The sequence below is a fragment of the Gastrolobium bilobum genome, unplaced genomic scaffold (genome assembly GCF_033153095.1).
Source record: "Gastrolobium bilobum isolate Gb01-03AN ecotype WA unplaced genomic scaffold, APGP_CSIRO_Gbil_v1 utg2226, whole genome shotgun sequence".
Taxonomy (NCBI): Eukaryota; Viridiplantae; Streptophyta; class Magnoliopsida; order Fabales; family Fabaceae; genus Gastrolobium; species Gastrolobium bilobum.
Genome location: NW_026897396.1, coordinates 293,428 through 317,710, shown reverse-complemented (window position 1 = coordinate 317,710; position 24,283 = coordinate 293,428). Strand labels below are relative to the sequence as shown.

Below are 24,283 nucleotides of genomic sequence, written 5' to 3'. Positions count from 1 at the left end.
CTGGCCAGCTGGGCTGTACCAGTGTTTGGGCCATCCGGAATACTAATCAACAACGTAATCAATTGACATGTGTTAAATCAACTATTAATAGTTTTCTACGGTATGTATGTAGCTTTTTAATTTAAGAAAAATATGAAAAACATATTAAAAGATAAAAATATTTAAATTAAAAAATAATCAATTACTTCGAATAATATTTAATATTATAAAATAAAAAATATTCAATTTATCAAATTTAAATTTAAAAGAATTAAAAATGGCATGTATTACATTAAAAAAAAAATTATGAAATATATATTTTAATTTAATGTTAATGATTTACCAAAAAAAAAATAAAAAAAATTTAATGTTAATGACATATCTAAACAGACAGCAGCACATCCGGACCTGAATAAGCCCGAGCCCAGTCCCCAAACAGTAGTGGATTCCAATTTCTCAACCACGCGCTGACTAGTCGCGTCGCTCAGCCCTTCCTGCCCACTTCAAATTTCTCCTCACTTCCTCTGCTCTTTTTGTTGATTTGATTTTTTTTTTTATCGTCGCAAAATAATTGGGATGAACAGACTTCGTGAATCTAATGCATTAAAAGAAGGGAAACAATTTTTTTAATGATTATTTCATATTAAATAAATAAAATTAAAAGTAGGATTCACAGAAGAGAAAAAAAATGAATTTTTTTTTTTTTTATGTGTGTAGAAAATTTATTTATCTTATAAAAAATGAGATAAATATAATGTTTAAAAGAAGGGAGATATTATATTTACAACCCAAATAATTCTTAAACATTGATTTCTGCCAATCAACAGTTGTCATTTATTGTGAATTAATAATTAATTAATAAATTTGATTTGTAAAAATTTTAACCATTGATTGACGAAAATCAACGGTTAAGATATGATTGTAAGAAGTTGTAAACGAAAATAGATTGGAAGTATAATCTTCCCCTAAAAGAATATCATATTATTTAAGAAACACAGATAATGTAATTTTTTTATTCATGTGTCATAAAATAGATGCACTAAATCTTCACTACAATTCATTAAAGATTTATTGTTGAAAAATAAATATTAAATCTTAATGCATCACATGTATAGGCAGTATTGCACATTCTGTGTATTTGCCCAATTATTTTGTAAAATGTAGATAAAAATATCATGTCATTTGCTTTAGATGATGTTTTTTTTTTGTTTGTTTAGGTATCACAAAATAATTGTGAGATGCTCTGAGTGCAAGTACTCAAGATTTAGAGGTTGTTTCTTTCAACTTTAAAAAAAAATAACTTTTATCACTTTTTTATTTTAAAAGTATTTTTTACAAAAGTTAAAGATATTTATGTTTTTATAAAAATATTTAGTTTTTGAAAAAAATATTTGGCTTTTCACTTCTGCTTTTCTTAGAAGTTAAAATTTTTAGCTTCTGAAAAAAGTAAGTTTTTGACTTTTTTTTATGACATTTTCTTTTTTTTAAAAGCAGACATCCAAACGAATAAAAAAACAAAAAGTGTTTTTTTTCTTAAAAAAACAATTTTTGAAGAAAAAAACTCATCTAAACGGACCCTTGTTCCATTTCCGAATCAAAATAAGAAACACAAATAAATAGGGGGAATAATATCTATCCTTTTAAAGGATATAAACTTATATCCTTTTAGATCATAATCCTTGATTTCCTTCCATCAACGATTATAATTTATTGGATTAAAATTATTAATTAATTAATAATAAATTTGGCCCATTAAGTTTGGCCCAATAAATTATAACCGTTGATGGACGGAAATCAACGGTTAGGATCTAAAATGATATAAACTTTAGATGCTAGGAATGATAGATGTTTTTCTCTATAAATAGCATATAGAAAGAAAAAGAAAAAGAAAAACTTAACAGTGTGTCCCTTCGGTTCAAATTCGTAGTCTTCATTCGTTTCTCTTCGGATCTCATAAAAAACACAAAACGTACAGAGTCTCTAAAATTTCTTCCCCTTCTTCTCACTCTCGTTTTCTTCATTCACAACCAACCACACATTAGGGTTTCCAACATTCCCATCACTTTCTTTTTCTTTTTTATTATTTTTTTATTTTTATTGTTTCGGTCTTTGAATTGAAGTGATTTTTGGCGATTCCGATGTCGGCTTCCACGGTGTCCATCACGGCGGCGAACCCGGGGGCGCGTCGGAGACCCGTGATCGCCACCGAGAAGAAGACCACCACCAACATCGAACTCCTCGCCAACGACGTCGCCGTTTCTCCAACCACTTCTGGCGCCGGCGACGGCAAGGTCCCCTCGTCCGTCAACGGCCGAGACTTGAGCCACCACTCGATCCACGGAGAAGCAGTTTCTAGGGATCTGGTGCCGGCGAAGAAGACTGCCGGCGGGAATTCGGCCGCATTGCCGCTGCGGCGAACACGGAAGACTCTCGCGAAGGCCGATAAGCCACGGTGGCTCACGGTTCTGAGCATATTCGCGAAGAATTTCGTGCTCCTGGTAGTACTGGTGGGTTTGATTCAGTTGGTTCGGCGGTTGGCGTTGAAATCCGGCGATGGCGCGGTTGGGAGTTATGTCGGGTATTCGGAATTCGAGGGGCGGATTGCTGATGTGGAGGGGTTGCTGAAGAAGACGGCGAAGATGATTCAGGTGCAAGTTGATGTGGTGGATAAGAAGATTGAGGGTGAGATTGGGGGTTTGAGGAAGGAAATGAATGAGAGAATTGATGAGAAAGGTGCATTTTTGGAGAGTGAGTTGAAGAAATTGGAGTCAAAGAGTGAGGGATTGGAGAGGTATTTGGGTGAGTTGAAGACAGAGGATTGGTTATCAAAGGAAGAGTTTGACAAGTTTGTTGAGGATTTGAGGAAGGCAAAGAAGGGAAGTGGTTATGAGGGTGGGGGTTTGGATGAGATAAGGGAATTTGCGAGGGAGGTGATTGAGAAGGAGATTGAGAAACATGCTGCTGATGGGCTTGGGATGGTGGACTATGCTCTTGCAAGTGGTGGAGCCGCGGTTGTGAGGCATTCACAGGCGTATGATGCTGGTAGGGGGAACTGGTTCTTGTTGTCTGCCAAAAATGGTGTCCACCACAATGCGGATAAGATGTTGAAACCAAGCTTTGGTGAGCCGGGGCAGTGTTTCCCCTTGAAGGATAGTAGAGGGTTTGTTCAGATTAGGTTGCGCACTGCCATCATTCCTGAGGCTGTCACCTTGGAACATGTAGCAAAGGTAATGTGTTGTACGCATGCCATGTAGTTAGTATATTCTTTAATGTGTTCTGGTATTTTTCCTGATTTCTGAAAATTTGGATTAGGGCAGTGTTCTGGTATTTTTCCTGATTTCTGAAAATTTGGATTAGGGCAGTTTGATTACACATATGCATGACGCATTTCCCATGTTGATACCCACTCTCTGATTGTGGCAAACTCAGTTCATGAATTTGCATAGTGTGCCATGAATTAAGTTTATGTTAAGATCCTATTATATCATCTAGGTGCGTCTAGTTTTTTGATAAGTTTTAGCCTTTGAATGACTTGTACAATTTTTTTCTTCTTGTACTTAGGTTACTAAATGTGATTAATTTTGATTAATGTAACTATTAGCAGTTGAGGATGTCCGTATGCTGGATTTTTAAACTATGCATGTGATATGAGAAACAATTAAAGGGCCATTTTGTTTCATAAGAGTATGAAGTTTTTTGCTTTTATCTTTCATTTGAAAGAGTTATGCATGTCAAAGGGGAGATTGTGGTATTTTTCTGCTTGTGTAATTTTTCCGTTAAAAGTGTGATGTAATGCTTGTTTGGTCTTCTTCTTGATATAGATTGTTGTATGTTAATGATATTGGGTATGTTATGTGGTAATCAGTGTGATGTAATGCTTGTTTGGTCTTCTTCTTGATATAGTTTGTTGTATGTTAGTGATATTGGGTATGTTATGTTGTTATCAGCCTCTGAGATCTTTCTTGATGCTGCAGTCTTATATATCTTTGCCTAAATGATTTTCATTTCTATATATCATTACTTTGTATGCATCCTGTTAATTTGTTGATTTAGTTGTTGTAGTCGAGTAGATTCAGATGTCCCAATTTAACCACATGGTTCCTATTTCATACATTGTGCTCTAAGTGTACACTGTAGGTGATATGCTATCTTGCATGTTTCTTTGATTGGATCTATCAAATAGCCACATCTTTTATACAATAAAAGTAAAGTGTTAGGGAACGACCTGTTCAGACATTTGAAAAGTAAGAAAATAGTGGAACTTCATAGTTTGAGCTGTGTTTATGATTGAAGAGAGCTAGGTGATCGACAAAAGGACCAATAAATTTTTTCATAAGATAAAAGATATAAATAATTTTTTTTTATTTTTATTTGTATACTGTAATTTTATGTTTTAGTTATTGCATTTGACATTATTTGAAAGCTTTTTTTTTTCACAGTTTAACAGATAAGCTTTCCTACATTAATTATATAAGGGGGCGTTTGGTAGAGGAGGAAATTTTTTGTTTTTGAGAATATGTTGGAAAAATGAATTTCGCAGGAATGTTACAAAAAAACTGTTTGGTAGGCCAAAATATTCACAGGAATATTGGCTCAAGTTTCCTGCTTCTATGTTTGGTTAATTGCCAATGATTCCTAGAAATGTGGGCTGATTTTACAAAACTAACCTTTTATAAATTTTTAAATTTTTTTTCTGATATGCCACAAAAGGGTCAAAACAGGAGAGGGTATTTTAGTCATAGAAATATTAAAGCAGGGTTATTTATGTTCTATAGATTACGTAAAATTTTCCTACTAAAGGAATTCAAGAATACCACTCACCTCGTGGTATTATTTTATGGGATTCTTATTCACAATTTTAATTCTCAGGAATCTAATTTTCCCAGGAAAATTTTAAGAATCCTTGTACCAAATATGGGTAACTAGGATTCGCAATGTGAGTTTCCTGGGAATCTAAAATTTATCTCTTTACCAAACTGCCCCCAAAGGTCTTACCAAATATTATCAACCTATAATGGTATAGTCATGATCTGACAACCTAATTAATTGTTACATGTCTGTTTTCTTGGTTATTTGAGTACTAAATCATGTTCTTCAGTAAATGAGACTCTTTTTCATTAACAATACAGACAAGAGATTAAAGCCCATTGCATCTATTCACAGACACTAGAAATAAAAATAATTTGAAGGACTGACTATAACATTTTCTAGGTATCTAAAAAGCACCAACTATAACACCCGTGTTGAAGCTCTTTGCTTCATTATTAGTTTTCTCTACTTTTTTTCAAGATATATGTATTGTTGATTTAACCATTTCATGATTTCCTTTATGCTTTGTAAATGGTTTTCTACTTTTCTTTATGCTTTTTGTAGATATATGATTGAACACCTTTTTTGTCTTGTCAGTTTGAGTTGTTGATATTTGAGAAAATGACAGTTATTTTTGTGTATGATGATTCTGATTTCTGATTTCCTGCACTTATTTGGCACAGTATCTTTAAGTTTGATTAATAGATGTTATTGTAGCATACCTTCTCATTGCTCAAGTGTTCTGATTGGATAAAAAGGAAATAGAATAGCACTGAAAACTTTAGAAACTTAACTGTTGTGTAAGTTATTAAATTTGGTTTGAAAATGCCCTTATGGATTTTGCAGTTTGCATTTTGCTGGTGTTCTGCTCCAATTTTCCTTATTTTTGCATTTTGCTACTGTGACCATTATATTCTTTGTTTGCTAAGAGGAGAGTATAGCATCTGTATTATTTACAATAAGTCATATGCATTGAATGACTTGTCTCTATTGGGAGAACCTCTGAGTTCCATTTGATATTTGTTTATGATGGAATATTCTATATGCCTTTTTTTTTTGTTATCTTGATGCCTCTGTTACGTAAGTGTTTTGCTGCATATTTTTTAATTCATTCTGTTGCAATTTCTTTTAATACTGATAATATTATTCTTTTTAACAGAGTGTTGCATATGATAGATCAAGCGCTCCCAAAGACTGCAGGGTCTCTGGTTGGCTGCAGGGCCGTAATACTGAATCTGTGATTGATACTGAAAGGATGTTTCTTCTAGCAGAATTTACATATGACCTTGAGAAAAGCAATGCTCAAACTTTCAATGTGTTGAATTCAGCAGGTTCTGGTGTTGTTGACACAGTAAGGCTAGATTTTACGTCAAACCATGGAAACCCTTCACACACTTGTATATATCGCTTGAGAGTTCATGGTCACGAGCCTGACTCTGTTTCTATGATGGCAATGGAGTCATAAATCATCTTTTGTTTGCTTGGAATTTTATCAAGGTCCGTGTAATTGTTCAGTATTGTTTGTTTAGATGTAGGATAGGAAGACATGGACTCCATTGTTACCAGTTGCAGTCACTAATGGTCCTTGTTAGAGTATTTAACTTCTTATTGCTGCTTCAAATGGATTTTGTATGTAGTGTATGATTTCTCAATTAGGCAGATGGTAGATTTTGGGTATGCTCAAGTGTTATTGTTACCTTTTCATTTTAATTCAATGATACGAGTAAAATCAACCATCGAAAACCTTCAACCCACCAGTTAGGTTCATCTTGATTGGATTTTGGCAGGCAGATATTAATTGAAAGTATTTTGCTTTAATTTTTTGTTAAAATTCTAACATAAACTTTTTCTTGTTACATTGTACACCGTAATTTATTCTTAGTTACCTACATATATGAAGTGTCGTTACTAGTAAGTAACTTATAAATAAAACCGTGTGCGGTGATGCCTTTTTGATTTGGCAAATATTTTAATCTTGAAAGATTGGTGGGCAAAAGCATCATTTAAGTGCATTGGATAAATTTTTTTAAACTAATATAATCAAACACACAGTAAATTGGTGTAAGATCAGTCCCGCATTGTTATCAAAAAAAAAAAAAAAAAGATCAGTCCCGCATTTGATTGATATTGTATTCAGTGCCACGTCACTACTTCCGCTGTTGATTGGTATGACACTAATGAACTTTTCAAGAATGTTATAAAAAAAGTGTTTAGTAGGTAAAAAAATTTCTGAAAATATTGAGTTAATTTTTTTGATGCTATGTTTGGTTGTATTAAATTTTTTCTTACAATGGAAATCCAAGAATATGGTGATATTTTCAAAAATATTTATATACAAAATAAAATTTCGAGAAAGTCAGATTCTCGAATTTTTTTTTTTTTTTTTTAAATCTTGTATCAGACGTGGATAAATAAAATTATCACCTTTAAATTTTTCGAGAATTCTAGAAAAATCCTTTTACCAACTGCCCCTACAGTTTTTCGGGTAAAACTCATCTTTTTGAGACAACAAAAGGGATGTGACAGTTTATCCATAAATAAATCTTATTGATACTTCACTAACTTTTTATCTGGTATTTCTATGTGTAAACATTAAATGACGTTATGCCATGACTTTGGTCAAACTTCACTAGGAGTTTTTCCAACTTAGTTGTACATTGGTCTTTGAATTTATAAGTCCCACATCTGATAGGCGATCAAACAACTCAGTCTTTATAAATTCTGACAACTCTGTCAGATTGCCGAGCAAGGTAGCGCTTGCTTGTGACCCAAGTGGGGGCATTAAGGTGTTGGAACAGTACTTGGTTTGGTGCATTTATATATGTAGCCTGTGTCTCTCCATCAAGTGAAGTATGGGGGGGTTGGGTCATACGTTGATCATGGCCCACAGCAACGTTGAGAGGGTATGCTGGACCAGCTGCCTTAGAAAAAGGGGCTTGGATCTCAACGGCGACGAAAATGTTGGGGCCTGAACAAGAATGTTCTAGTCCATGCTGACTTAACAGAGCAGCAGCATATGTGCCTACTTCAAGTGGGCGGTTGAGTCACCAATGATGGGTGACCAACAGTGGAGGATCCTGAAAACAGGAAGCCAGACGCCAACCAGCAAGCTCATAGTGTGGCGATTACTGCCAGCAGCAGGCTATTGCACTTCAAAGCACCAGTACTTGGACCATCACCTTTTTGTTTTTATTGACATTCACTTCAAAGCAACATGTTGCCTCTTGTATCCTCAGTAATTAACTCCTCACATCCCAAAGGAATTCTCTTATACCACTGAGTAGACCAACCCGAAGGATTTTCATTCGCAGAGCCACTTGATTTCCTTCCCTGTAAATAGAGTTACCAAAACGGGTCAACCCGACCCATTTAGCCCTAGCCCAAGTGGGTTAGGGCCAAAAAGCCCACAATGATCTAGATCCACATGGGTCAAAGCCCTATGGGTTAAGGCCAGCCTGCGGGCCTTCTAAATTTTTTATGTATTTTTTACACAACTAAAAAAGATCATATTTTTTTACAAAAAAATTACGTTGCAAACGACAAAAAATTTCGTCAAAAAAATATTTTTTCGTTGGAATACTTTTCATTGAAAGGTGACGGAATTTTCATCCGATGAAATTTTTTACACAAATAAATTTTTTGTCAAAATTTTCGACCAAATTTAGTTTCCGTCAAAAGTTTTGACGAAAATGATTTTTAAATATTTTCGATAAAAAAATTCCACCAAAAGTTTTGACGGAAAAAAGAATTCCGTCAAAAATTTTGACGAAATATTTTTCGTCCAAAATTTTTGATGAAAATGTGTCCCAATGAAAAATTCGACGGGAATATTATTTTCAAAAATTTTTAGGGAAATGTTTTTGTGAAACTTTCGACGAAATTTAGATTCCGTAAAGAATTTTGACGAAATATTTTTTTCGTCAAATTTTTTTATAGAAAAAATTTCCGTCGATTTTGACTTGAAAATTTTGAGAGAAATTTTTTTTATTAAAAAATTTGTCGAAAATATTTTCTGTCAAAAATTTTCGAGGAAAATGTGTTTTGTAGAAAATTTTAACGGAAATTTTTTTCGTCAAAAAGTATGACACAAATATTTTCCGTCAAATTTAGATTCTGTAAAGAATTTTGATGAATTTTTTTTCTGTCAAATTTTTTTACAGAAATATTTTTCGTCAGAACTTTGTACAAAAAAATTTCAATGCAAATGTGTTTCATTAAAAATTTAAACGGAAATATTTTTCGTCGAAAATTTTGACAAACATGTTTTTTTGTCAAAATTTAGATTTCGTAAAGATTTTTGACAATTTTTTTTTTCTGTCAACAATTTTTACAAAAATATTTTTCATCACAAATTTTTACGGAAATATTTTTCGTCGAAAATTTTCACTGGAAATGTGTTTCGTTTAAAATTTTGATGGAAATGTTACCCAAAAAATCTCAGTTGCTACAAAAAGCAAAGAAAAGAGTAATAACTAATAAGTGTTAACTTTATTTGGGATCTTTGGTTAGTTAACTTCATCAGTGAGTTAGCCTTTTATTTTTTTAACCATAGTTAATGTTCTGAGTTAGTTAGGTTAGTAAAAGTTATTTTACCTTTCCTTGTTGTTTTCATCTGTTGTATCATGTTTTTTGTACTCTTTGTATCATATTTCATGAAATGTAAGAATTCTTTTCTTCTCATTTTGTTTTGAATGTACCGTAAGAGAGAGAAAGGAAACACACCATTTTCTCTCTGTCTTTGACTTCACTGCATATTTAAGCCAATCTACAATGGCGAAAGCTTTAGGAACAACAATGACGAAATACATTTCGATGGAAGAATTGAAGGAACCAGTGTTATTAAAATCGAACCAACCCGGCCGAGTCAACCTGGGAATCGGTAAACCGATCATATAACCGGTCCGGTTCAAGCAACAGACCGGCTATGCATCAGAACCGGTGCGACCCGTTCCGACCCGACCGATTTTCATGAAAACCGGTGACCCGGTCCCAAAAAAAAATTCCATTTTTAAAAAAAATAAAAAAAATCATAATGGACATATTTAAATATATTTTCTGCTTATTGTCTTACATAAGTTATGTACCTATAACACTAATATTATCTCAATTATGAACTATGCAGAAAATTTTGATTTGATTTATAATTAGAGATGTCATTTTCTGAACCTAAAGTCCCGTATCACGATCATTATATTTTTGTTTGATCCTTTATTATATAATAATATGTAATTTATTAATTTTTATATTAAATATTTGAATTTTTATATTAAATATTTGAATTTTTTGTCATTTTTGCTTAGATATTTGAGTATGTTTATAATATTTTAATATAAATTATAAAATTGCATATAATTACCGGTTATGCGGTTGAACCAGGGACCCAATGACCCAGTACCTCGACCGGGTCAATGATCGGGCCAATTTTAATAACATTGGAAGAAACATAACAAGGGAGGAGATATATAGATCTCCATTCACGGCGAGATCTCCCTATTATTATTCCTCCATTGTTCTGTTTTTTCTTTTCTTTTTTTAAAAAAACTGTTATATTTTATTTTAGAATTATTTTAATATTATAAAAAAATTTATAATATCGAAATAGTCAACGTGTCCTAAAATATTAACCGCATATCCAAAATTGTCAATGTCCAACATGCATTTTTCTAAAAAAATGACATGTCGGTGCTTCCTTGTTGTCAACTAAATTGCACCTATTGGATTATACAAATTAATCTTTTAATATAAATTAATTTAAATTTCTTGGTATTAGTTAATTAAATATTTTTTTTAAAGCTAATATTGTTTTAACTTAATTATGGGCCAATCAGCTATGCGATGACCCAAATTTAGCAGCCAAGAACGAATGGACTAGGTTCGCTCGAATTACACCCTTTAACATCTATTTTGATAATATAAGTACCGATGACATGTGAGATCTATTATAACATATTAGAAAACAATTTCATTTTATCTCATTCCAACTTGAGCAATATAAAAAAAATAAAAAAAGTAAAGGACAGATGATGGTATGGTCTCTACTTGTGTCTTCAACAATAAAAGCATTTGTATAACTACAAGCAACATTCAAGAACTAAAAGCAAGAAATTAGAAATAAGATCGTATGCAGAAATTTAAATCTAAACGCTAACAATAAAAATAGTAGTTTTTTGAGTTTAGTATTTGTCATTTTAAATGACATAAGTTATGTCATTTTAAGAGAGAAACAGACACAGAAAAAATAAAAATCATGGGAGAGAGAAAGTAGATGATTTTTTTAATTTAAAATTTAAATAATTTTTTTTTTTGCGTCTGTCTCTCTCTTAAAAGGAGAGTGTTATGTCATTTAAAATGACAAATACTTTTCCTAGTTTTTTATGTGATAATTACTTTTATGTGTTTATGACTAAATCAAATGGTACTCATGGAAAGGAAGGAAACGCTTGTAATGTATAGCTATCAGAAAATCATCCACGATTCAAAATATAATCTCAAGAAAGACATCGTAACCGAAACTAAATTCAGCAATAATCGATTATCAACAAAAAAAGGTAGCAATGATCGATTCACATTTAGAGAATATACTCATAAAGCATAAACAAGGAATTAAGGCAAAGCTGAGAGCATTGTAACATTTGGAATATGATGGGGTGGAAATGAAGAGAACATAAACCAAATAAGGTGGAATTTTTAAAGTCTCAAAGAGCCCGTCGTACATTCTTACAGCTTCTTAAAGCCACGTAGCTATGCTTTAAAACGGATTTTCCCGAATCTTTATTAAAATTTTATTACTATCCTGTATCACCATTGAAATTACACCGTAGTTTTATATTTTCAATATTATTCTATAACTTTACAATTTTAAAATTACAATACAAGCAGTAATTGTAGGCCTTCCTACGAAATGTTACGTGATTGTCACCTCTTAACCTAATATTTTATAAAAAGTCAGTTAATCTTTAAAGCAAATAAAACATCTAATCGCTTAGTCTCAACAGCCCAGATACTACACACTTTCACAACAAAACCCATAATTTAGCCAATTCATTATGAATGCAATTTAGCATTATATTTTATAATATCTACAAGAAGAAAGGTATATGGAGATGCTGCTTTCCATTGAGTTGATGGGTCATCAAGAGAACACATTAGAGCACACATTTAACTTCAGTCTTCATGACTTGATCTAATAACATTACAAATTAAATCTGGGCATAAGTTAAATATTATGGGGCCATAAAATCATTCATAGTAAATTATGAAGAGGGCTAGTACATAACAGGTAAAATTGTGAACCCGCGAAGCGAACGGCTGAAAAGTAACTAAAGGCAGCAAAAGTAATATACTCAATGTTCGAAATAAACCACGGTCATTACAAAATCGAAACAAAACCTTCTGGTCACCAATGCTGCTGCTTCCACAAGCTTCTTAACGATTAGCCTTGGCAACTCTCTCAATTTCATCCTTTTTCTTTATAGCATAACTGAAATGGAGTAATATATTTTAGCATATCCCAAAAAACAAAAAACAAATCAAATAAAAAATAGAGAAGATCAAATACATCAGAAAATGCATACTCAAGGAATAGCATTGTAAAAGTATTTACCTGTTGGAGGAACCTTTTGCTGCATTAATAAGTTCATCAGCCAGGCATTCAGCAATTGTCTTAATATTTCTGAAAGCAGCTTCACGTGCACCTGTTGTTAAAAGATAGATGGCCTGATTAACACGACGAAGGGGTGAGATATCCACAGCCTGTCTCCTAACAACTCCAGCAGAACCAATTCTGGTTGCATCTTCACGAGGACCACTGCATAAATGAAAAATATACATACACACAATCAAATAGGTCACAGAGATAATATATTGAAACTAAAGTAAAGGAGTATTTGATTCACAACAGTACATATTGAGAACTACAAAAACATTATTCATGTTGCTACAGTTCTATGGTAACATATTAGTGCCCATTTCGAATCTCTAGGTATATGACATATACCAATGTTTACTTTTACAGTATCAGTGCCCACTATACAAATTTTTTGTATTTCAGATTTTATGAAATATGTCCAGCATACACAATTTGCCCAAGAAAAAACTAAAAGTTCAATTCAACTTTGCTTAGTCTACATGATAATTACCTGAGAAAATGAAAATCTAACATGACATATTTAAGCAACAACCACTATCGAGTATCGAAGAGTGATGGACCATTTTTTCCAAATTGGGTGATGTTGAATACATGAAAATAAACAAACAATACTTATATTTGAGTTATTAAGGAGAATGATCAGATAGAGCTAATACATAAATGCCATCATCCAGGCAATCAAACCAATAGGGAAACAACTAATCATCATGTCATTCTCCAACTCTGAATGTGATTGGTCTAAACCATAAAATTAAGGTACCTTTAAGATTAAACTTGGGTTTCCTCTACCCCAGGTAAGATCACCTCAAGCAATAAACAAATAAAACATTTGAAAAAAAAATTGCACAAATACAAGTTGACATGCTCTATAACACCAGCCTCCGCAACTGAGTTTCTCCTTCCAAAAAGAAAAAATATTTGATCAAACATATCTAATTAGGAATGACAAAACAAATATGCAGAGGGAGAGGGAGATAAGGAGAATGATCAGATAGAGCTAATACAAAATGCCATCATTTAGGCAATCAAACCAATAGGGAATAATAATCATCATTCCATTCTCCAAATCAAGCCACACAAGTAGCTCATAAAGTATTTTTAAATTGAAACATCATTTAAATCTACAACATCAAACACAGGTTTTTCCAACATGGACCTTTAAATTTCTGCATTGACAAGCTTGCTTAACTTTCTACTACACCAAACTATAAAAGGCATGGCCATCAACAGTTAAACCACGACATAAAAAGCTAATCCCAGCACCAGCACCAGCACATACCTGTTGATGACAGCATCTACAATAACCTGAATTGGGTTCAGGTCAGTCAGCAAATGAATAATTTCCATAGCATGCTTGATAATCCTAACAGCCATAAGCTTCTTGCCGTTGTTTCTACCATGCATCATGAGAGAATTGGTGAGCCTCTCAATAATGGGGCACTGTGCCTTCCTGAACCTCTTGGCCGAGAATCTACCAGCAGTGTGAGGAACAGATGTTGCATGCTTGGATGCCACCACTCCAATATAATCAGCCAGAGAAATATCATTAACCTAAAAACCCCAAAAAAATAAAAATAGAAATAGAAATTAAAAAAAAAAGCATTTGAGAGAAGAATACAACAAAAACATATATAAGACAATCAATTAAAAAACAATAATTTTCAAGGAAAAAAAAAGGAGCTTTTCAATTAAATAATATGTATAAAAAAGTACAATAATTAGATTTTTTTTTGGAATAGTGTAAAAAACCTAAAAAATCTTTCTCGCAAAATTAAAAAGGAAAAGAAAAGAAAATTACATCATAAAAGTTTAAACTAATAATTAACTACTGGATTTCATTTACCGTATAAAATTGCTATTTCGTATAGTCTAAATTTGATGAAGGCGTAGAATGGAACTGTTAACTATAAAACAAATAAAAACGAGGAATAATTACTGAAAATCGTTATGATTTTTCTGCACATCGAAATGCAGAGTGAATAGAAAGATAAAAGGAAGAATGGGAGAGATGAAGTACCTGAATGTCTTCGAAGCTCCATCGGTTGAAGAGCTTGATTTCGAGCTGTGTTGGATCTGGAACAATACCAGCTTCGTGGATGACGTCAGCCATGGCTGCATAATCAATTGAACAAGGAGAGTGTTAGCGAAGGCAAATGAGGATCCGAATGAAAGCAGAAAGAAGCAGAACGTAAACAAACCTGGTGTTGCTGCTGAGGCACACAAAATGCGATAAATGTCGGGGGATGGAAACGCAAATCAAAACCCTAGTTTTTGCTGTTTTAAGACTTCAAGCATTTAGGGTATTTATTTATAAATTGATCAAAACCCTATTAGAATATGTGATTGGGTCGGCCCAATACTCATCAGTTATTTTATCTGTTCTATTGTTATTATTATTTTAAGTTCTTCATTCGTGTTTGTCTTTTAAACAAATAAGTATTGTATCTCCTATTATTATTATTATTATGGAAAAAATATTTATCCTTTTAAATGACACAATTTATAGGTTTTTTTTACCCTTATGACCCTTAATTATTAATTAATTACCAATTTGACCTTCATTTGAAACTACTTCGAAAATTTAACCCCCCAAAAATATAACACCAATCTGCCCATATTTGACCGTTGACCACGAAGCCTACCCGGGTGCACCCCTCCCTACCCGGGTATTTCTTTAATTTTTCCTACCCGGGTAGGGAGGGGTGTACCCGGGTAGAGTTCTTGAATATGGAAAAATGTTTGAATTATTTATCCGGGTAAGGAGGGGTGTACCCAGGTAAACATCGACCAGAAACCCCAATATCAATGGGTTTCGGCCATTGTTGCTAGGTTTAGGTTTTGTGCCCCCAAATTTCTCTCCCTTGACCTCTCTATTCCGAAACATAACACATACATTTCATCTCATCATTTCAGAAAGCTTAATCTTGGTAGGACATTGGGATTACACCTCCACACTCCCATTTTTTGCTAAAAAATCCGAACCAACCTCCAAACCCAAAACCTATATCTAATTTGAAGGATGAGTTCAAGTCCAAACATGGTTCCCATAGTTATTTACTACAATGGAAGGCATTTTGAAGGTCCGAACGATGTCAGATTTGAAGGAAAAACAAAAATGATGAAAATCAAACTGGGCACTACATGCAATGAATTGAAGGAGAGAATTCTCCAAAAATTGGGGTTAGAAGGCATACAATCCATCCACCGCATGATTGTCAGGTTAGAGACTGTAGTGGATATGGATACAATATATTACATTGGTAACGATATCAATGATGATGAAGATGTGGAGTTCGTAACAGATGCGTTTGTTGGATGGAAAGTATTAAAATATATTGAGATATATGTTGAAGTTGATGTTGGTCAGTCTTCATCTTTACCGGTGCATACAACCACTACTGCACACTGTACTGGTCAAGAAGATACAGTTGTGCGATCTTCCGCACCTCCTCAGGTAGCATTGGATGAAGATGAAGAGGATGAGGATGAGGAGTATGTGGACAGTGAAGATGAGGGAGAATCTGAAAGTGCTATTCCACAAGGTGATTCATCAGACACTGACGTGGACGAAAATTTTGACGCTGACACGAGCGCGGTAAGTCTGGGTACCCCAGCCTTGTCACCACTTCATGTTGACCCAGTCAGTAATGGTAAGTTATTAATTTTGGACATTTGGTTTAGACAATTTATTATTTGTGGTGGTATTCATTCAGACACATGAGAGTTGATCTTTAGATGCAGGGACTGCGGTGGAGCCTTTCTGGAATGAAAGCCAACATTATTCTTTCATTAATTGGGCACACCCTAATGACGAGTTGGAGATGCTATATGGGGATGATGACTTGCACGGAGGTTGGAAGTTAGGAGATCCGTTATTTGTGCAACAAGAATTTGGCTCCAAACCTGAAATGCAACTCGCTGTTAAGATACATTGTATGAAGGGGCGCAGGACAACCATAGTCGAAAAAAGCGACGAGTCAAGATTTGTTATGAAGTGTAAAAACCATGCTGACGGTTGTCCCTGGTATATGAAGGCAATCAAGCCGAAGAAGGGAGCTAATTGGGTGGTCCGTAAATGGGGTGAAGATCACACATGCCTCAATCAGGGAATATATGGATACAACATAACGTACAGGAAGGCCTGGAAGGCAAAAATGAAGGCCATTGTTAAGTTGTATGGTGACTGGGAGAAGTCATACGGATTCTTGCCCAATTGGCTGACGTATATGACGCAGGTGAATGTGGGTTCTGTGTTCAAGCTTGATACAAATCAATGTTTTGATGAACGTCGGGTTTATACAGACAGGGCCGTATTTCACAGGGTTTTTTGGACATTTCACGAATGGCATTGAAGCATTCAAATACTGCAAGCCTATAATTCAAATTGACGGCACTCATCTGTATGGGAAGTACAGAGGAACTTTCTTGATTGCAACAACTCAAGATGGAGATGGATATCTGCTCCCTATTGCCTTTGTTGTTGTCCCTCAAGGTGAGAGGTTGGAGGATTGGTCCTGGTTTCTTAGCCTTTTACGCTTCCATGTCACCCATAGGCACAATATTTGTCTAATATCTAATCGTCATCGAAGCATCATAAGGGTGGTGAAAGATCACGCTGGGTGGCAGCCTCCATATGCTTATCATGTATTTTGTCTGCGTCACATCGGAAGCAACTTCAATACCCGCTTTAGGAATGTGGAATTGAAGAAAACGTTGATGAAATTAGGTACTGTACGGTTTAATTACATTTGGTTGTATTATTGTTTTTAAATCGTAATTAACCAATTGCATATGTTATGATTGATTTGCAGGGTACACATGTTCAAAAATAAACTTCGACAATAGATACAAGGAATTTATCGAGAACAATCCTAAAGTTGCTTTGTGGTTGGATGCGATTCCGAAAGAGCAATGGTGCAGATCGTATGATGAGGCAGGACGTAGGTTTGGTCATATGACAACCAACCTATCTGAGTGTGTGAATAAGGTGCTTCATAGAGCACGTAATCTGCCGATAACTGCATTAGTGAAGATGACATTCAGTAGACTCGTTGAGTATTTCGTCAAGAGACGTGAAGCGATTGAAAAAGATATATCTCAATGATGGATAATTTCAAAGAAGGTTGAGGTAGCTTTGCAAAAAAATGATGAATTGGTCGGCACGTATCGTGTGAGGATATATGATAGTGAGCTGTTATTGTTTGAGGTTGAGCAAGCCTACAATCAATTTACACACGAGGTTGGTGACACTATGAGAGTGGACTTAATCAACCGTACATGTCAGTGTGGTAGGTATACATCAAGGAGGTATCCGTGCAGCCATGTATTAGCAGTTTGCAAGGCAGCCAAGTTAAACCATTATGATTTTGTGGATCAAATTTTCAAAATCCCAACCATTGCTAAAGTATATGCTGCACACTGGTACCCTATTGGCAATGAATTGTTGATTCCACATGTTATCGGGCCTACTGTAATTCCGGATGCAAGGTTGGTACGTGCAAAAGGAAGACCAAAGTCATCAAGGCTTCAGAATGAGATGGATTGGGTTGAGTCTCAACCCTCGAGCAGTCAGAGCAGATGTAAGCATTGCAAGCAAGTTGGACATAACATTTGAACATGTCCTTTGAGGCTAAGACAAGCATGATTATGTTTCCATGTTGTAATTTGTTTTGTAATGACATACGGTTTACGTATTGTCTTTTCGTATTGACTTGTATTATTGTGTATTGTTTATGGTACCATAAACCCTATCTTGTATTATTTATGTATTGTGTTGCATAACATACAATGTGTGGCAACCGTTATGTTAAGCACATTATTGTTTCGTATTATGATTATGTCTGAATGCATACCATACCCATTTACCCCGTCCCCGAGTCAGTCAAGGTCATGGTATTAGCTAACAATCCAAAAAATACACAAAAACTAGGTGGACCAGCTGCTGTTGCTGCAAAACCAACTAGTCTACCCGGGTAACACGTACTGGTATACCCGGGTATGAGCTACCTGGGTAAACCAGTACGTGTTACCCGGGTAGACCAGTTGGTTTTGTAGCAACAGCAGCTGATCCACCCAGTTTTCTCATAGTTTTTTGATTGATTTCGAAGGACAACAAATAATATGACTTGGGGGTGGATTTAGTTCGTGAATATGGGATGCCGGCGGCACGATGTGCGCTATACTTATTCCAAATTTGCGAAAAATCAAAATGAACATACAAGGCATTTCAAAGACACAATTGAACATTCAAACCATTTCAAAATAAGAATTTGCGTAAATAGACAAAATGGGATTCATTCAAACCATTGACATCGGGTAACAAGTACATCCACCAAAATAAGTCATGAAATACATCCAAATTGGGACCCGTAAACCCAATACACCCTGTTAGTTTCCCAAAATACAACCACTACTGGTATAAACCTTATCATATGAAACCCTATCTACTGGAATCCGATTGCGTGTCCTCCCCATTCTCATCATCCTCCTGCGCATCATCATCGTCCTCAGCATCAGCCTCCTCATCACCCTTCCTGTAGGCAGCCTCTAAGTGTGTAACCTTTGTGTCCAAGCTCTCAACCCTAGTGTCAATCTGGTTCCGCCACTTGCTTGTGCTCTGTCTATATCCTCTAAAATCAGTAGACAATGAGTCAAGGCCTACTGTCAGGCTATACATGGATGCCATGACATGATCAAGTGTCCATCCACCCTCAGGAGCTGTCCATCCACCTTCAAGAGATGGAGGGTCTGGTGGTCGGTGACTGCGGGTGGGATGTGTCCGTCCGTCATCAACAGGAGTAGTGCCATCATCATCATCATCGTCATCAAGGCCTGCGTCATAAGTCATGAAAATGCACATATTATAATTAAGAACTGAAAAATGACAACCAACAATAATGCATAAACCCTAAACGCAAAACACATCACCTGTAGGTGCATCCTCCATCTCTGCCAAGGAAGCACAGACACTTGTAAAAACAGGAAGAGTCGTGTTCGACACGCTCCGACACGGCGACACGCTCCGACACGGTGTCGGACACACGGTCAACTTTTTTCGACACGTTGACCATTCTGACACGCGAATTTGACCGTGTCGGACACGGTCAAATCGCACTTTTGTAATTTGTTTAAAATTTTTTTTAAATTTTTTTTAAATTTTTTTTAAAAAAAAAATCAAAATATATTAATAAAGCTTCCACCTGATCATATCAATTTTATTATTTTGTCTTTTTTCTCCTTAAGTAGATAAGATATCATCTCAGTAGCATTCAGTGTTGTCAATTCATATTATGCTCTTATTGTATCTCCTTCTCTTTGATCTCTCTCTAATATGATTTGATCTCTCTATCTGATATTATATCTCTCTCTCATCTCAGTTCTTATTTTTTATTAAAGCTTCCATCTTTATAATGTGTTGATGGGTATTATTAATTTAGTTTTATTTTTTTGTTATATTATTAAATCTTAAATGAAATATACACTATATAAATTAAAAATATTATTTAATATTAAAACGTGTCCCAACGTGTCGAAATTCATAATTTTTTAGGATTGACGTGTCAGAGTGTCGTGTCACGTGTCGGTGCTACATAGATCTCTGCATCGTGGTGGACTGGGATCTCAGGTGGTTCTGGTGCCTTCTTCTAGTACTAGGGACCAGCTCTGCTCTGCTGGATCCCACACTGCTTCAGCAGCCTCTTACCAAATACAACATTCCACCCTGTGGCCTTCTTCAAGGTCTCTGATGCCATAGGCACACCAAATCTATGCAGAATCTTCTGCACCAGAAATGCAAAAGGCAATTCAGCCTTATTTGACTTGGCAGCCTTCCACATCAGCATGCAAATATAATGCCTCCAGTTCACCTGCTGACGGTGAAGGAGGGCCCACAGGATGACAAAGTCTCCTTCCAGCACCTTCGAATGATTATGCGGGCGCTGGAAAATAATATGTGTCACCATATAATGGAGAATGTGAGCAGACACCGACAAGTTGCTCACAGGATAATGAGAAAAATGTCCGGCCTCGGCGTCTGCCCTCCTAGTCTCTGTAACAATAGCCTCCCTGTCATAATCACCAAAGATATGATGGCTATCTCCATCATATAGGGCTGCTCATGTGACACCATCAAAATCGAACCCCAGAAGCTCCGTCCATATGGGAGCAGTCATGATGATATCAATCCCGCAGACACGGGAAGTCAGCTCACCATGAGAGTAGCCAAGGTTCTGGTAGAAGGCTCTCACCATCACCTCCGAGTATGGGCACCGCATCTCCGCAAGCACAATTAAATGTGTCTCCTCAAGTAGCGGCACAATGTCAAAGCGCTCCATGGTGAAGAAGGTTGAATCCAGTGATTTCGACTCGCAGATCTTCCTGCTCATGAAATACTTCAGAAACGTCTTATGGGCAGCTATGTCATCATCAAACAAATAACCGAGCGTCAAGTTCGGAGCCTGACTCACACCAGCCTGCGGCTGAGAGGATGACGGCCCATCGTGTCGACGCTTGCTTCTTTGCTCAATTTCCCCCACCAGCAGCTTTGACACGCGTCTAGCACTCATTGCGTCACACAATTAAACTGAAAAAAAGCCGAATTCAGAAACATACAGGTTAGGGTATCATATACAAATTGATAAAATAATTCGGACAGAATCAAATGATATAAACGAAAATAAAAGGAATTCATAAAATTTCAAATGACCAAGTCATAAATTTCATCAAAATCAGAACATAATTGAAAAAACGAAAAAAATGAACCTTTGATCAATTGCAATCGGTAGAAGGCACAGAGGTTGCAAGGTCCGCGAAGTGATGATCAGAAACAAGACGAATTGGTGCAAGATTATGCCTGAAAATCGCTTAAGAAGACACACCTTCAGCAGCTCTACTCGGGTACCCCTTTGTGGGTTTCCAAATGGGGGCTGCTGGGGTATTTAAAAACCCTACTGTCGATGTTTACCCGGGTACACCCCTCCCTACCCGGGTAAATAATTCAAACATTTTCCCAGATTCAAGAACTCTACCCAGGTAGGCAAAAAAATTCAAAAAATACCCAGGTAGGCTTCGTGGTCAACGGTCAAACAGAGGTAAATTGGTGTTATGTTTTTTGGAGGGGGGTTAAATTTTCGAATTAGTTTCAAATGAAGGTCAAATTGGTAATTAATTAATAATTAAGGGTCATAAGGGTCAAAAAGCCCAATTTATATAATTTCACTCTCACAAAGAGGTGACCCACACCATGGTGGGTCATAAGGGTCATAATTACGCATTGTGCATTGATGAACCCTTAGTTCATCATGGTTTTTAGCAGGAATTAGGATCAAATTGTGTGATTAAATGATGAAAAACAAGGTTAATGTCCTAAGATGTCCTCAATTACAAGTTCAAGAGCTTTATTGGAAATTTGTATGATTCTTGTAGGAAAAACAAGCTTGAAAGACAACTGGAGAAGGAAGAAGATTCTGGAGCTCAAGAGGAGAAAAATTGCCTAAGTGTTGAGCGCTAAAACGTTCACACTGAGTGTTTTAGTGCCCTGCTACAGGAAAAGGCCAAAACTTGCTGGTGATGAGCGCTAAAACGCCTACACAGAGCGTTTTAGCGCGCTGCACTTAGAAAGATGGAAAATTGCTGGTCTTGGGCGCTAAAACGGCCTGCAATAAGCGTTTTAGCGCCCTAAAGTGGAAAAGGAATCTGGTCTTCACCGCTAAAACGTCCAAATCAAGAGTTTTAGCGTTGGAGTCAGTTAAAATCAGTTGAGCATTCACCAAGTTTGGACGCTAAAACGGTCATTCCTTAACGTTTTAGCGTTGGAATCAGTTAAAAGCAGTTGAGCATACGTAAAGCATGGACGCTAAAACGGTCACTTATGGACGTTTTAGCGCCCACATCTGTTTTCTGTTTTTAATTGTAACACTATATAAGGCAAAGCCTTGACATTTAGAAAGGAGATCTGGATCTGAGGGATCTGAACTCTCTCTCTCTTAAACTTTAGTCTGACTTCTCTCTAAATTCTCTTAGGTTTTAGTTTTTGTATTAGGATTTCCTTGTAATAGTTTGGAGATTGAAGACTTTCAACATGGAAATGAAGTTTGCTTCTTCTTCTCTTATCTATTCTTTAGTTATGTCTGAGTAGAGTCTTTGTAGTCTGAATGCAATAGAACTCCATGATAATATTATGTTGATTTGATTAATATGATGAAGTATTTTTCGTGTGTTGATTTGAGATTTTCTGATTTAATTATCTCTATCAAGGAAGTAATATAGAACATGGATGTTTATATGACTTCTATATTTGATAATCTTAACATCAGAATTCTAGTACTCAAGGGATTGATGCTAGAGTTCTGATGTAATCTTAAGACTTTAGTATTTCATGCATGTATTAAGAAAGAGATCACCAAGGGATTGGGGTTTCTGATTAATGTATCTATCAGGGTAGTAAGGGATTACATCTTGATGATAAGTAAAAGGTTGATTAACATCACATGGAAAGGAATTCATCATATGATCAGTTTTTTTACATAGGTTATTATGGAGGAAAGTTGTTTTCTGACTACTTGTTGTTTTATTAATTCCTAATCCACATTTACTTTGTGTCAAATTACTTACAATCAATTTTCTGGTGACAAATTATTCATGATTTTTACAAACTTTTATTTGATTCAAATTAGTTTTCTATGGTATATTGGTGTTTGAACACAATTCCTCGTGGGAACGATCTTTACTCATCATTTTATTACTTGTACGACTAGTGCACTTGCTAAACGTCCAACAAGTTTTTGGCGCCGTTGCCGGGGAATTTGTTTTTCAACACTAATTCATACCATAGAATTCTGAGATTGAATCCTTTTATTTTCAGTATTTTTAGTTTATGTTAAGTTTCTGGTCAATTTTGATTCTGGTATATGCGAGGTACACTTGATCCGAATTTGTTGTTGTATGATCCAGAATTAGAAAGGACATTGAGGAAGCAAAAAAGGGCAGCCAGGCAAAGGAGACAGTTGCAAGAAATTGGTGAATCCAGTACGGTTAATCAGGAAGAGATAATGGCAGAGAATCACAGGCCACCACCACCACAGAGGACACTGGGAGAGTACATGACTCCTGCAGTGATTCCTCCAATTGGGAGTGTTGTGCGCCCAACAGTGGAGCCCAACAACTTTGAATTGAAGCCTGCTTTGATTCATTTGGTGCAGAAGGATCAGTTTGCTGGAACCAGTGTAGAGGACCCTTACTTGCACATAGAGAACTTTCTATTGTTGAGTGATACTGTAAAGATAAATGGTGTCACAAGAGATGCAATTCTGTTGAGACTATTCACTCATTCACTGACGGATGATGCAAGGAGATGGCTGCAATCATTGCCACAAGGAAGTATAACAACTTGGGATGATCTGCAGACCAAGTTCTTGCAGAGGTTTTTCTCAGCATCCAAGAGGGCCAAGTTGAAGGATGAGATTACAAGCTTTAAGCAGAAAGAGTCAGAATCCATTTATGAGGCTTGGGAGAGATTCAAGACTTTGTTGAGGAAATGTCCACAACATGGAATTGAGGCATGGCAACAAGCAGCAATCTTCCTGCAAGGAATGACCACTAACACTAGAACCTTGGTGCATGCCACTGCTGGTGGATCATTGACTACCAAGACCCCTCAAGAAGCCTTGGATATCTTTGAGTCATTAGCATCTCAAGAATTTGATAATGCCCCAGTGGCTGACAGAAGGACAGGAGTCATCAGGTTGGATGGGTATGATGCTCTGTTGGCAAGGAATGACCAACTGATGCAGACACAGAGACAACAGCAGCAACAATTAGATACCCTTATCAAGCAACTCTCTTCACAAA

General features: G+C 35.7%; 2 protein-coding genes and 3 non-coding genes across 5 annotated transcripts; 1 reads left to right on the top strand and 4 right to left on the bottom strand.

Annotated features, from left to right (window-relative positions):
* The first annotated feature begins 1,893 nt into the window (after positions 1 to 1,893).
* Positions 1,894 to 6,471, top strand: LOC133306564 (SUN domain-containing protein 1-like). Its single transcript, XM_061506893.1, has 2 exons — positions 1,894 to 3,206; positions 5,948 to 6,471. The coding sequence occupies exons 1-2, from the start codon at positions 2,118 to 2,120 to the stop codon at positions 6,251 to 6,253; spliced, it is 1,395 nt and encodes a 464-aa protein (XP_061362877.1). The 5' UTR covers positions 1,894 to 2,117; the 3' UTR covers positions 6,254 to 6,471.
* A 5,415-nt stretch (positions 6,472 to 11,886) lies between these two features.
* On the bottom strand, positions 11,887 to 14,758 carry LOC133306558 (small ribosomal subunit protein uS7). The gene is made up of 5 exons (XM_061506888.1): positions 14,635 to 14,758; positions 14,454 to 14,548; positions 13,716 to 13,987; positions 12,392 to 12,595; positions 11,887 to 12,268 (listed from the first exon to the last, which is right to left on the bottom strand). The coding sequence occupies exons 2-5, from the start codon at positions 14,544 to 14,546 to the stop codon at positions 12,214 to 12,216; spliced, it is 624 nt and encodes a 207-aa protein (XP_061362872.1). The 5' UTR covers positions 14,547 to 14,548; positions 14,635 to 14,758; the 3' UTR covers positions 11,887 to 12,213.
* LOC133306567 (small nucleolar RNA Z102/R77) lies at positions 13,070 to 13,152 on the bottom strand. The gene has a single exon (XR_009750915.1). It is a non-coding gene; the product is annotated as a small nucleolar RNA Z102/R77 (small nucleolar RNA).
* Positions 13,418 to 13,497, bottom strand: LOC133306568 (small nucleolar RNA Z102/R77). Its single transcript, XR_009750916.1, has one exon. It is a non-coding gene; the product is annotated as a small nucleolar RNA Z102/R77 (small nucleolar RNA).
* Positions 14,759 to 23,880: 9,122 nt separating the features above from the next.
* On the bottom strand, positions 23,881 to 23,987 carry LOC133306566 (small nucleolar RNA R71). The gene has a single exon (XR_009750914.1). It is a non-coding gene; the product is annotated as a small nucleolar RNA R71 (small nucleolar RNA).
* Positions 23,988 to 24,283: the final 296 nt, after the last annotated feature.

Excerpts from the sequence above, each read along its gene's own strand:
- LOC133306564 (XM_061506893.1), top strand. The coding sequence starts at position 2,118 with ATGTCGGCTTCCACGGTGTCCATCACGGCGGCGAACCCGGGGGCGCGT. Across the intron at positions 3,207-5,947 it reads CCTTGGAACATGTAGCAAAG|AGTGTTGCATATGATAGATC; the intron begins GTAATGTGTTGT and ends TCTTTTTAACAG.
- LOC133306558 (XM_061506888.1), bottom strand. The coding sequence starts at position 14,546 with ATGGCTGACGTCATCCACGAAGCTGGTATTGTTCCAGATCCAACACAG. Across the intron at positions 13,988-14,453 it reads GGAGCTTCGAAGACATTCAG|GTTAATGATATTTCTCTGGC; the intron begins GTACTTCATCTC and ends TGGGGTTTTTAG. Across the intron at positions 12,596-13,715 it reads GTAGATGCTGTCATCAACAG|TGGTCCTCGTGAAGATGCAA; the intron begins GTATGTGCTGGT and ends TCATTTATGCAG.